Here is a 13,466-nt window from a genome sequence, read left to right as displayed (position 1 = left end):
ATAATATGAAGAGATGGGTGTTAAACAACTGCCCTGACCTGCACAGAGTCCTGAGCTCAACCCCATAGAATACCTGTGGGACAAATTGGAGTGGCGATTGAGGTTCAGAGCAGCAGTTTAGTGACAGATTGTTGGAGGAATGGAGACAAATTTCACCTGATGTCTGCTGCACATTGCTGAAAGCCTCCCTCAAAGGATGCAGGAGGATCAAAGACAAAGATGGACATACCCAATATTAGGGTTTGCCTGCTGGTATCAATTGTAAATTTCTAATGTGTGTGTGTAAAATTAACAAAAAAAAAAGGAAAACGTCCTTAACCCCAATGACAGTATGAATGTACTATAGGTTTATTAAAAAAATCTTTCATGTGGGAGAGCTACATAAGATAATTTTGTGTTTTAGACATTTGTAGATAATTTTTCCAGGTCACCTCAGAATCTGCTTCATAGAAAAATTTTTGAAAGCATTTTGAAACTGATGTGTCATTGTTGTTCTGCTCTCATATTCACTTAAAAGCAGTTTGGTATAAAATGGCTGTACATCACATTTTATTTATGTTATAAATGATTCTTCCTTCTTTTATCTATCTAAATTTGTAACTGATATTTCTTCAGCTCTTATTCTTATTTAAAACATTTCACAGTCCTGATTATCTTAGTTGTTTCTGGACCTTTTGCAGTTATCTTATTTTTCAAAAAAAAAAAAAAAAAGGGCAAGATGGCCAGAGGAACCCCTCCCAAGTAGATTGAAACTGTATCCTGGCAAGCCATATCTGGTCTGATCAAGGCTTGGTATAATGAGATACTCACTTCCTTAACATTGAATCATTTAAAAACTTAAAGGAAAGAAATTACATACACTTAATGATTAATCAGGTTATTTTATTCTTGACAAAATGATTTTTGTCTACATGAAATTTTGCCTTGCATGTATGATTTCTTACATTCACGTGCATGGTAATTTTTTTTAATATATGTATTCTAAACTTAATATCTTTTGTAATGCTGATGCCCTTTGAATTTGTGTATTTATTTTAATATCCTGTTTATTTTATTTTTAAGTTACTGTCCTGGCTATATTCCATGATCTTCAAGTAGATGTAAACTTGTATGCTCTTGTATTTGGGGAGAGCATTCTGAATGATGCAGTGGCAATTGTACTCTCAGGGTTTGTACTTTTTCTTATACTCTCATAATTAAGTAAATATTTTTTATTTTATATTTACACATCTGTTAAGGTCCCTTCCCCACCCCAAACCACATTTCTAGGATGTGTTAAACACAAAAAATAATCAAAGAAATTACTTCTTCTGATAAAATAAAAAATCAAAATCCAATTAGAACCCAATTGTAATAATCTTCTAGTGAGCTAAAGTTATAAGAAATCCAGCTAGATGTTGTTAACAACAGTTTAAGTTCACTTTATAGCAAAACTTTCTTAATTGGATTGGATTCAGTGCAATTTTATGTTGATATCTATATGTGATATATAAATGAAACATGAATTGACTAAGTATATCCATTATGTATCCTTTGGGTTCCCATTATGCTGTTTAAGGGGCCACTTGAGGGTCAAAGCCAAGTAACTGGAAGGAGACTCCACATTGCCTTTCAGGAATGCAGAGACTGACTGGGGCTTCTGACCTAATGTCTAATCCTCACCTTCACATGTTGCACCCCATTAGTAGGTATCTACTGGGTACTGAATGAACAAGGATGGTCTGGCAATCTGGGACTTAGCCAACCAAATTGTTGTTGTTGTTGTTATTATTATTACTACTACTACATAACACCTCCAGGGAGTCCAAAGCCTCATCGAGGCAGAGCACCTACTCTACAACTTTTCATCAACTACAACTAACCACCTACCACCACCACTAATATTTCCACAGACAATCGCAAACATTCATGCCCATGGCGGGATTCAAACCTGTAACCTTTTGACTGGAGAGCAGATATGCTAACCACTCAGCCAACCAGGCTGGCAATTGTACTTTCTATTGGCTTAAACCACAAATACATATGATGGTACACCATGATTAGATTTCATGTTTGTTGGAGTGTCGCCCAGATAAACAAGGCCCAGGCTGTTTTCATTAGGGAATCAGAGCAAACACTGAATAGTCAGCTACTGGAACAATCTCCAACTCAACATTTAGAAGAAGAAATCCAACATCAGAAACTGAAGATAAGAAAGATCAATATAAGGATATTAACGGAAAAGAAATTGAACTTGCAGAAGAATTGGAAAAGTACCATATGGGCATAATTGGCATTATCGAGACAAAGAAAACAAACAGGTGAGATCCTGCTAAATAATAAGTATGGGATGTTATTTTCAGGCAATAATGATCAAGGAAAGGAAGGAGTAATGATAGCATTCATTATCAAACATGTAAATAAACTTGTTGATTTTCAATAAACATGAAAAGGCAGTTTCAAGTAGAGTTATGTAGGCAATCTTCAAAATGGGGAAATGGACAATGAAACTTATTTTTGCCTATGGTCACACAGAAGATTCTTCTAAGGAAGAAGCGGAGAAATTTTTTTGAGTCATTAGGACAGGCAACTGACATAAAGAAAATAGGAAAAAGTGGTCCTTGTTGGAAATCTGAACATCATCATCAAATTCCTGCCATGTACCTTCAAGGAGTGTACAGGATATGATAGTACTACATGAAAATAATTACATCATTACTAACTTCCTATCTACAATTTTCCTCCAAATCAGTCTGTTACTTGTCAAGACTCCAACATTATCAGATCTTATATTTCTATCATCTAAGGCACTTTGTACCGTATCAATCCACCTATATCTTGGTCTTCCTCTGGGTCGTTTTCCTGCCAACCTGGCAGAGAACACTTGTTTTGCTAATCTTTCTTCGCCCATTCTGTTTAAGTGACCATACCACCTGAGATTAGCTCTGCTAATGCATTCCTGGATGTTGACAATGTCAAGTTCTTTCCTAATATCCTCGTTTTTAATATGATATTGCCATTAATGCCATCTGTTCGCACCTTTCTCAGGACTCTCATATCTGCGGTCTCTAGTCTTTGGTCAAGTGTTTTACTTCTGACCCAGCTCTCAGATGCATAAGTTAAAACTGGTTTAAACACTGTCTTGTATACAGCTAATTTAGTGTTCCGACTAATTTCTCTCTTATTCCATATGAATTTATTCAATTGACTTCCTGTCATACCAGCTTTGCTGATTCTGTTGTCTATTTCAATATTTAATTTACCATCTTCAGTAAAAATCGTGCCTAAGTAGCTGAAATGTTTCACTTGTTCCACAGGTTCTCCATTCACAACACAGTTGACATTTTCAATGATTCTGCCTATTTTCATTGTCTTTGTCTTTTTATTGCTGACCTTCATACCATATCTATTACAACAGCTATTCAATTTAGTCAGAGAATCTTGCAGACTTGTAGTGGATTTATTTAGAAGTATAACATCATCCGCATAAAGCAGAGCTGACATTAACATCTCCAATTTTGTTATCATGTTTAATACCACTTTCCTTCATAATGTGATCCATATAGATAACGAATAACAGAGGGGATAATGTACATCCTTGTCTCACACCAGATTTAACATTAAACGATCTTCCTGTACTTCCTTCAATTCTAACTGCTGACTTACAACTGAAATAAAGACTAAGTATTGCTTGATATAATGCCCCATGGACACCATATAACTGTAGCGTATTGAATAGCTTCTCTCTTGGCACCTTGTCATATGCCTTTTCCAAATCGACAAAACTTAAATACAGATCTCTGTTATATTCCCATGCTTTCTCGACTATTTGTCGTAAAGTGAAGATCTGATCCTGACAGCCTCCATTTGGCCTGAATCCAGCTTGTTCTTCACCAAGCTTTTCTTCCACAATTCTTCTCAACCGTTTCTCAAGTATACTTGCATAGATCTTGCCAGGAACACTCAGTAGGGAAATACCTCTGTAATTCTCACATTCAGTTTTATTTCCCTTTTTATATATGGATACTATGAGAGCTCTACTCCAATCATTGGGAATTCGTCCCTTTGTCCAGGCTTTCTGAACTATGCAGTGCAGCCACTGTAAGACTCTTATACCACCATACTTCAGGATTTCTGGTTGAATATCATCTACTCCTGGTGCCTTTCCACATTTCAAGCCTTTGATGGCTTTTTCTACTTCAAGTATGGATATGTATTCCTGACTGCATGCCTAGTCAGTGTTTTTTACCACTGTGCTGTCATCACTGCTTGTTTCATTTAGCAGTTTTTCAAAGTAATTACTCCATACTTCAAGGATATCTTTTTCTACCGTTTTCATGTTACCTTTATCATCTCTAACTCCTTTTACAGCACTCTTTCCTCCATTCCTAAGCTTCTTCAACAACCTCCAGAATATTTTACCACCTTCTTGATATTTATTTTCTATATTCTTGCCAAAGTCCTCCCATGACTTTTGTTTAGCTAGTTTTACACAGTGTTTAGCATTCTTGCATTTGTCTCTGTATTCTCTAAGAGCACAAGCTGACTTATTTGACAGGAACTTTTGATATGCTTTCTTCTTTTCCTTCACTGTCTCTTTAACTTCCTGTGTACACCAGGGAGTTCTGATTTTTTTTATCCTTGCAGACAACCTCACCACATGCCTCTCTGGCAGAATCAATCAATGTTTTCTTCAGAGTTTGCCACTGAATCTCCAAGGTTTGGTTCCTGTTCTCAAACTCTTTCATTTTTTCTTCAATAATCTTTGTGTATTTTAGTCTACAGTTCGCATCTGAGAGCTGCTCAACTTTTATTCGCTTTAAAACTTTCTTACATGTTATTCTTTTGAATATGAAATTCAATTTTATCCTGCTCAAGACTAAATAGTGATCACTTACAATTTCAAATCCTCTGTACACTCTGGTGTCCTGCACAAGAGAGAAAACATCACTATCAACAATAACATAGTCAATGAGACTTTTCTTATTCCTTGTCTCTTCTCTCCATGTGAATTTGTGTACATTTTTATGTTGGAACATGGTGTTAGTAATAACCAGTCCATGTCCTGAGCAGAAATCCAACAGATATTTGCCATTATTATTAGCTTTGCTCTTTTCTCCAAATTTTCCCAAAATATTTTTGTATGTCTGACAATCATTTCCTACTCTGCTATTTAGATCCCCAACAAGGACCAACTTTTCCTTTTTCATTGTGTCAGTTGCTTTCTCTATAGCATCAAAAAATTCCTCCACTTCTACCTTAGTAGAACCTTCTGTGGGACCATAGTAATGTGGGACCATAGGCACAAATAAGTCTAATTGTCCAGTTCTCCATTCTCATATTTACCCACATTACTCTACTTGAGACTGACTGCCATTCAAGAAGATTAGCCTCGTATTTTGTGTTGAATACTATGGCTACTCCTTCTTTTCCTTGATTATCATTGCCTGAATATAACATTTTGTATTTATTGCTCAGAAAGATCTCACCAGTTTTTGTCAAAATCTGAACAGCAGAGTAGAAATGAATCCCACCAGTTATATAGAAACATTTTGGGAAAATTGGGAGAAAAGAGGAAAGCTAATAATAATGGTAAAGTATTTACTGGACTGCTGCTCAGGACATGGACTAGTTATTACTAACTTACCATGTTTCTACATGATGTGCACAAGTTGACATGGAGAGAAAACACAAGAAATAATAAAAACCACTATCAACAATGTTATGTCATTGTTAATAGTGATATCATCATGCTAGTTCAGGATACAAGAGTGTACAGAGGATTTTAAATACGAAGTGACCATTAATTAGTACTAAGCAGGATAAAAATGGATCTCACATTGAAAAAAAAAAAACAATACGTAAGAAAGTCTTAAAAACAATTAAAGTTGAGCAGCTATTACAAGATAATTGTAGACTTGACTATACAAACATTATTATTATTATTATTATTATTGTTCCGGGAAACTCCAAGGAGTCGACAGACTCATCGAGGGAGGCCCTAACATCATGTCTGGAACAACTATTCAGCATTCACACAGTATCTATCATATCTTGCCTTGAACTCATTCACGGTCATAGCACCCACAACAGACTCTGGAAGCTTATTCCACTCATTCACCACTCTCCAAGTAAAAAACCTAGCTCTAACACCCTTGTCAACCACGCTCTTGCCCAGCTTCCATGTATGGCCCCTAGTCCTCCCACCACCAGTCATATTTTCAAAAATATCTTCTGGATCAATCTTATAAAAACCCTTCAGTAATTTGAATGTCTCAATCATATCACCCCTCCTTCGCCTATCGTCCAATTTCTGCAACCCACAAATCCTCAACCTATTCTCATAAGGTTCATTCCACAGACCTGCTATCATCTTGGTCATTCGTCTCTGGACCCTCTCCACTTCCTCCCCATCACGAAGAAACCCTGGTGCCCATAACTGGGCACAGAAGTCCAGATGGGTTCTTATCAAGGCTCGACAGAGGAACAACAACTTGTTTGTCTCTGCATGTTAAAGTATTTTTCATAAGCCAAGTGATTTGGTGAGCTGTTTTAGTCACTTTTGCAATGTGACCCCTAAACTTCAACTCCCTATCCACCAGCACTCCCAAATCCCTGGCCTCATCAATCTCCTGGAGTACAGTTCCACCAATGCGATATACTGCTGCTGTTCTTTTCACCCCAAAGTGCATAACCTTACACTTTGCCACATTAAACTGACATCCATTTCTCTTAGCCCAGTCCTCCAAACTATTATTGAAGAAAAAATTAATCGAATTGAAAACAAGAACTAAACCTTGGAGTCTCAGTGGCAAACTCTGAAGAAGACATTGATTCAGCAAGGGAAGTGTGCAGTGAAGTTGTCTGCAAAGATAGAAAGATAAGAACGTCATGGTGAATACAAGTAGGTAAAGAAACATTCCTGGAAAACAAGAAAGCAAACCAAAAGTTCTTAGCAAATAAGTCGGCAGGTGCCCTAAAAGTATACCAATAAAAATGTATGAGAGCAAAGCTATGTGTAAAAGTAGCTAAACAAAAGTCATGGTAAGAATATGGAAAATAAATATCAGGAAGGTGACAAAATGTTCTGAAGGCTATTGAAGCTTAGAAATGGAGGAAAAAGTGCTGTATAATAACTACTTTGAAAGACTATTAAACAAACCAAGCAGTGAACAGTAGTAGATAATTTTTAGGAGGAACGCAAAGAGGAGTATATATCATTAAGGTAGAAAATAACTGTCAAAAACTTAAAATGTGGAAAGGCAAGCTGGAGTAGATGGTATTCGATCAGAAATGCTTAAGTATGGAGTCATAAAAGTTTTGCAGTGGCTACACTGCATAATTCAGAGAGCCTGGTTAAAAGGTCGAATTTCTGATGATCAGAGTAGAGCTCTCATAGTACCCATCTTCTTGTATACACCTGAAATATCCAGGTGTATACAAGTTATGGTGCGATTGTATTATTCCTTATTTTGGACAGACTAACAAATCTATTGAACTACGTATAGAGGAGCATAACAGAGACATCTCCTATAAAAGATCACATGCATCTGCGCTATCCAGTCATGTTCTTTTCTCAAACAATCCTCATGATGATCTACAGAGGCACTCAGTTTGCTGGGATAAATCCAAAAACATTTTTCGCTGCAGTGATGAGTTTGGAAGGAAAATCGTGCAGTCCAGGGAAATCCTTCTTAATCATGAACATTTCAACAGCAATTTAAGTTAAAACATACCTGATAGCCATGCTGCACTTGTTCAATACTGGCTTTCACGAGAACTTGTAAGCACGCATGCAACAAACAATGACGCGTTGGATAGAACAACTTAAAAAATACAACATTTTTGTGTCAATTATGTATTGCATTTTTGCCTGTAATTCTCAGTTTTTTGTAACTTCAATTTTTATTATTGTGTTCTACCTTTAGTGGATACCTGATGAAGGCTGTAAAAGGCTGAAACTAGTTGTATCATTTTCATTAAATCTTAATATTTTATCGGTTTAAAGTCATTAAATATCTATTTTTAAAATGTACCATAACAACAGAGTAGAAACTCAGGAATATATTAAAAATAGATATTTAATGACTTTAAACAGAGATAAAATATTAAGTTTTAATGAAAATGAAAATCTACCTCCTTTAGTAGATACCTTCATCAGGTATCCACTAAAGGAGGTAGAACTCAATAATAAAAATTGAAGTTACAAAAAACTGAGAATTACAGGCAAAAATGCAATACATAATTGACATAAAAAACATATTTTTTAAGTTGTTCTATCCAACGTGCCATTGTTTATTGTGTGCGTGCTTGTAAGTTCTCGTGAACACCAGTATTGAACTGCAGCATGGCTATCAGGGATGTTGTAACTTAACTTACTGTTCAAACGTTCAGGATTAAGGAGGATTTCCCTGGATTCCACAATTTTCCTTTCAAACTCATCACTGCAGCAAAAAATGTTTTCGGATTTATCCTAGGAAATTGAGTGACTTTGGAGATCATCATGAGGATTGTTTGAGAAAAGAACATGACTGGATAGCGCAGATGCATGTGATCTTTTATAGGAGATGTCTCTCTTATGTTCTTCTATACGTGGTTCAATAGATTTGTTAGTCTCCAAAATAAGGAATATTACAATCGCACCATAATTTGTATACACCTGGATATTTTTGGTTATGATGAATAGGCTTCGGATGGCTTATAAGAGAACGGATTTTGGGAAGTGTAGTGAAAAACGTCCTGATGTATTTTTTAAGGACTTTAGCCAATTTATTGGAGACTGAACTAATGTATGGGATGGAGATGCTACCTTTAAAATTAGTTGTTTCCATAGTACACTGGCTAGGAGGATCCAGAAGAAATTTCTTAATTTCATTAATTTATTTTTGAAATTTATTTATTTCTTTAATTTCATTAAAGTTACCTTTAATTAATATACTTTATATGCGTTGTTAATTCCGTAAACTAATTACCAGTTATGTCTAACTAACGTATAAGCCTTGCTACTAGAATCAAATTTCTTAATCGTTTTTTCGGAATATCCATTTTGTTTAAAGATAAGAGAAAGGTGATTAATTTCTTTTTGGAGCTCATCTGGTTCATTTAAAAGAGAGCATGCTCTGTGTCCTAAGGTAGAAATAGTTCCGAGCTTTTGTGGTGGAAAGTGATGAGATTGACTGTGCAGATATTCAGGATGATCCAACAAGGGAACTACAAAACCGCACAAATAATCTGTTAAAGACCACAAGTGAACTTCCTCACAATATTTACCTTTCTTTACGCTCTCTACACCCTCTTATACCACACATTTATGGAGTTCCAAAGATCCACAAGGAAAACACCCCTCTTCGCGCAATTGTGGAAGGAATTTATGGTCCCACTTATAAGCTTTCTAAACATCTTGCAGAATACCTCAAGTGTTTCTTCAATAAATCTTCATCGTTCATCAAAACCACCACAGATTTCGTTTCTCATATCAAAAATATTTCCATCAGTAAAAATTATATCATTGCAAGTTTTGACATTATCTCATCATTTACTAATGTCCCTGCTGAGGAGGTATTAACATTACTAAAGAACAAATTGTCTAAAAAGATATTTGCTTTGTATTTTATTCAATCAATGTATTGAATACAATCTGGCTACTTCAGATATAGGGACTCCATTTACAAACAGAACCAAGGCCTAGCAATGGGCAACCCTTTATCCCCGGTTCTAGCAAACATTTTCCTAGAAGATTTTGAAACGAAAGCCATATCGTCCTTCTCACTTAAGCCGAAACTTTGGAGGTGTTATGTTGACGACATTTTTATTATATGGAGCACGGGCACACATCTCTCATGGATTTTCTTCATCTTAACAACCAGCATTCTAATATAAAATTCACTGCCGAACTAGAACGAAATAACTGCCTTCCGTTACTGGATGTAATTTTTACACAATGCTCTGATAGATTTAAAATCTCTATATATATACAGAAAACCCACTCATACTAATAGATATCTGCATTGTCAATCTCATTACTTTCCACCACAAAAGCTTGGAACTATTTCTACCTTAGGACACAGAGCACGCTCTCTTTTAAATGAACCAGATGAGCTCCAAAAAGAAATTAATCGCCTTTCTCTTATCTTTAAACAAAATGGATATTCTGAAAAAAACTATTAAGAAATTTCTTCTGGATTCTCCTAGGCAGTGTACTACGGAAACTACTAATTTTAAAGGTAACATCTCTATCCCATACATTAGTTCAGTCTCCAATAAATTGGCTGAAGTCCTTAAAAAATACAACATCAGGACGTTTTTCACTACACTTCCCAAAATGTGTTCTCTTATAAGCCATCCGAAGCCTATTCATCAAAACCTAAAATATCCAGGTGTATACAAATTATGGTGCAATTGTTAGTCTGTTCAAAATATTCCTTACTTTGGACAGACTAACAAATCTATTGAACTACGTATAGAAGAACATAAGAGAGGCATCTCCTATAAAAGATCACATGCATTTGCGCTATCCAGTCATGTTCTTTTCTCAAACAATCCTGATGATGATCTCCAAAGTCACTCAATTTCCTGGGATAAATCCGAAAACATTTTTCGCTGCAGTGATGAGTTTGAAAGGAAAATTGTGGAATCCAGGGAAATCCTCCTTAATCCTGAACATTTGAACAGCAATTTAAGTTACAACATCCCTGATAGCCATGCTGTAGTTGTTCAATACTGGCACTCACGAGAACTTACAAGCACGCACGCAATAAACAATGGCGCATTGGAAAGAACAACTTAAAAAATACAATGTTTTTTATGTTAATTATGTATTGCATTTTTGCCTGTAATTCTCAGTTTTTGTAACTTCAATTTTTATTATTGTGTTCTACCTTTAGTGGATACCTGATGGAGGCTGTAAAAGGCTGAAACTAGTTGTTTCATTTTTATTAAAACTTAATATTTTATCTCGGTTTTAAGTCATTAAATATCTATTTTTAAAATGTACCATAACAACCGAGTAGAAGCTAAGGAATACATCCACGTGTGTGTGTGTGTGTGTGTGTGTGTGTAAATAAGTTTTTTTACCTTGGGAATGATGTATATAAGTAGGCTTGTATATAGGTAGGCTTAGATGGAATATCAGCTCGGGTGTTGCGTGAATGTGCAAATGAATTGTCAACCCCTCTTACCTGGATATTTAATTTAAGTTTGAACTCTGGTATGGTCCCTAGGGAGTGGAAGTTAAGCAAAGTGGTTCCTTTGCATAAGGGTGGCTCTAAAACTGCAGTATTGAATTACAGACCAATCACCATCTCAGGAGTAGTGGTAAAAGTATTGGAAAAGTTGGTTAAAAACAAAATTCAAGAATGGGTGGATCAGGATATGATACTCTATAGAGGCCAACATGGTTTTGTTAAAGGTAGATCCTGCCTTAGCAATCTATTAACTATCCATAATAGAATAACATCAGAGTTGGACAAAGGAACTGGCTACACAGTGGTACTTCTGGATTTTGCTAAGGCTTTTGACAGGATACCCCATAGAACACTGTTACGCAAATTGGAGCAGATGGGAATGGATATTAAATTGGTGATATGGATAGGAGAATGGCTCAGGGAGAGATACCATAAGGTGGTGTATGGAGGAGCCGAGTCCAGAATGAGGCAGGTGACCGGTGGTGTGCCTCAGGGCTCTGTGCTTGGGCCAATGTTGTTTAATTTGTATATAAATGATATAGGAAACGGCTTAAAGGGAGATATTCAGTTGTTTGCTGATGATGCAAAGTTGTGTAGTGCAATAAAAAATCAAGCTGATGTTGAAAGTTTGCAGGAGGATTTAAATAAGCTGGTAAAATGGGCAAAAGAAAATGGATGTCAGTTCAATGTGGAAAAGTGTAAAGTCATGCATTTTGGGATTAAAAGATTACCAGCTGTGTACTACATAGATGGAAAGGTACTCCAAGAGATTGATGAGGCTAGGGACTTAGGGGTATTGGTAGATAAGGAGATGAAGTTCAGAGGACACATTGCTAAGGTGTCCAAGATTGCACATAGGATTACTTGGTTGTTGAGGAACACACTGACATCCAGAGATAAAGAGGTTATTATTCCCCTTTATAAAGCATTGATACTTCCACATTTGGATTACTGTGCTCAGGTCTGGTCACCTGGATTCCTTGGAGATGAGGAGGCTGTGGAGAGGGTTCAGAGAAGAGTGACCAAGTTGGTGAGTGATATAAAACATGCTCCCTACATTGATAGATTGAGAGCTTGTGGATTGCAGAGATTGGTTGATAGGCGAAGAAGAGGGGATATGATAGAAACATTCAAATTACTAAAAGGTTTTTATAGGATTGATGCAGGGGAAATGTTTCAGCTGTGTGATAGTGATGGAAGAACAAGAGGTCATCTCTGGAAATTAAAGAAGAGTGTGGTTAACAAAGGTGTCAGAACAAGGTTTTTTGCCTGGAGGGTGGTGAATGAGTGGAATTCATTGCCTGACTTTGTTGTGAGCTCTTCATCTGTAAATGAATTCAAGAAGAGATATGACAGATATTGTTTTGCTAGCTTGGGTCTCCCGCGATGAGTCTACTGACTCCATGGAGATACCCGTAATAATAATAATATTGGGGTTACCAAGTAATTTTATAAACTTGGTTAATCCAATCCCAAGTAAGCAAACAGTTAAGTTTGCACCTGAAATAACCAAGGTTATAAAATTACTTGGTAACCCTAATATACATTATTCCCAAGGTAAAAAAACTTATTTACATCTATATCTCCTCCAGAGATTCATATTCAAAATAAAAACACCTTGTAGCAACTTGTATAGGTAAAGTTGATTAGGCTCTGTATTACTAAAACCTTGGTATTTAGGGTCTAGCTACTCACTGAGGAGACATCAAAAAAGGTTGAAACCGGTCTGGGTAGTGACCCTGCCCATAATGTATTGCAGTATACATCTCTTAGTGATCAGAGCTTTACCCACCTTTACAATGAGTTGCCCTAGTGTTGCACCACCTTTAGACTTGAACTACGTTCAGGCACAAACTTAACTGTTTGCTTTCTTGGGATTGGGAGTAAAATAACCAAGTTTATAAAATTACTTCGTAACCCTATGAAAAAAAGAAAGTGGGGGGGGGGGGGGGGAATTAAAACAATGTCAGAATTGCATTGGAATTTCTCTGTCATGTCAGGAAGATGATGTTTTAGAAAACACGATCTTCCCTTAACATTCTATAATGTTACAATTGAGCTAGACAAGGGGGAATAGATATATATCATTGTACTTTTGGATTTTGCTAAGGCTTTTGATAATATTAATACAGCATGGAAGATTGTTGCATAAATTTCAGAATATGGGATTGGATTATAAAATATTAGTGCGGATAAGAGGATGGCTGACTGACATATCAAAAAGTGGTATATGGGGAATGGGGGTCTGCAAGATTTAAGGCTAACTAGTGTACATTAATGACATTGAAAATGATTTGACATGCA

At 36.2% G+C, this 13,466-nt stretch overlaps 1 protein-coding gene across 2 annotated transcripts in view; it reads left to right on the top strand.

The window, feature by feature from the left end:
* Window positions 1–13,466, top strand: part of LOC150093424 (sodium/hydrogen exchanger 7-like) — a 495,244-nt gene that overhangs the window by 184,917 nt on the left and 296,861 nt on the right. For both annotated transcript variants that reach the window (XM_090414003.1, XM_090414004.1), the window contains exon 6: window positions 1,063–1,168. In XM_090414003.1, coding sequence (XP_090270129.1) covers window positions 1,063–1,168 — 106 coding nt within the window. The remainder of the gene's footprint in view (window positions 1–1,062; window positions 1,169–13,466) is intronic.

This window comes from Typopeltis vanoorti, chromosome 24, assembly GCF_054136105.1.
Source record: "Typopeltis vanoorti isolate ZY-2024b chromosome 24, IOZ_Tvanoo_1.0, whole genome shotgun sequence".
Classification (NCBI taxonomy): Eukaryota; Metazoa; Arthropoda; class Arachnida; order Uropygi; family Thelyphonidae; genus Typopeltis; species Typopeltis vanoorti.
The sequence above is the reverse complement of the archived record's forward strand: the minus strand, read 5'-3'. Positions and strand labels throughout refer to the sequence as shown.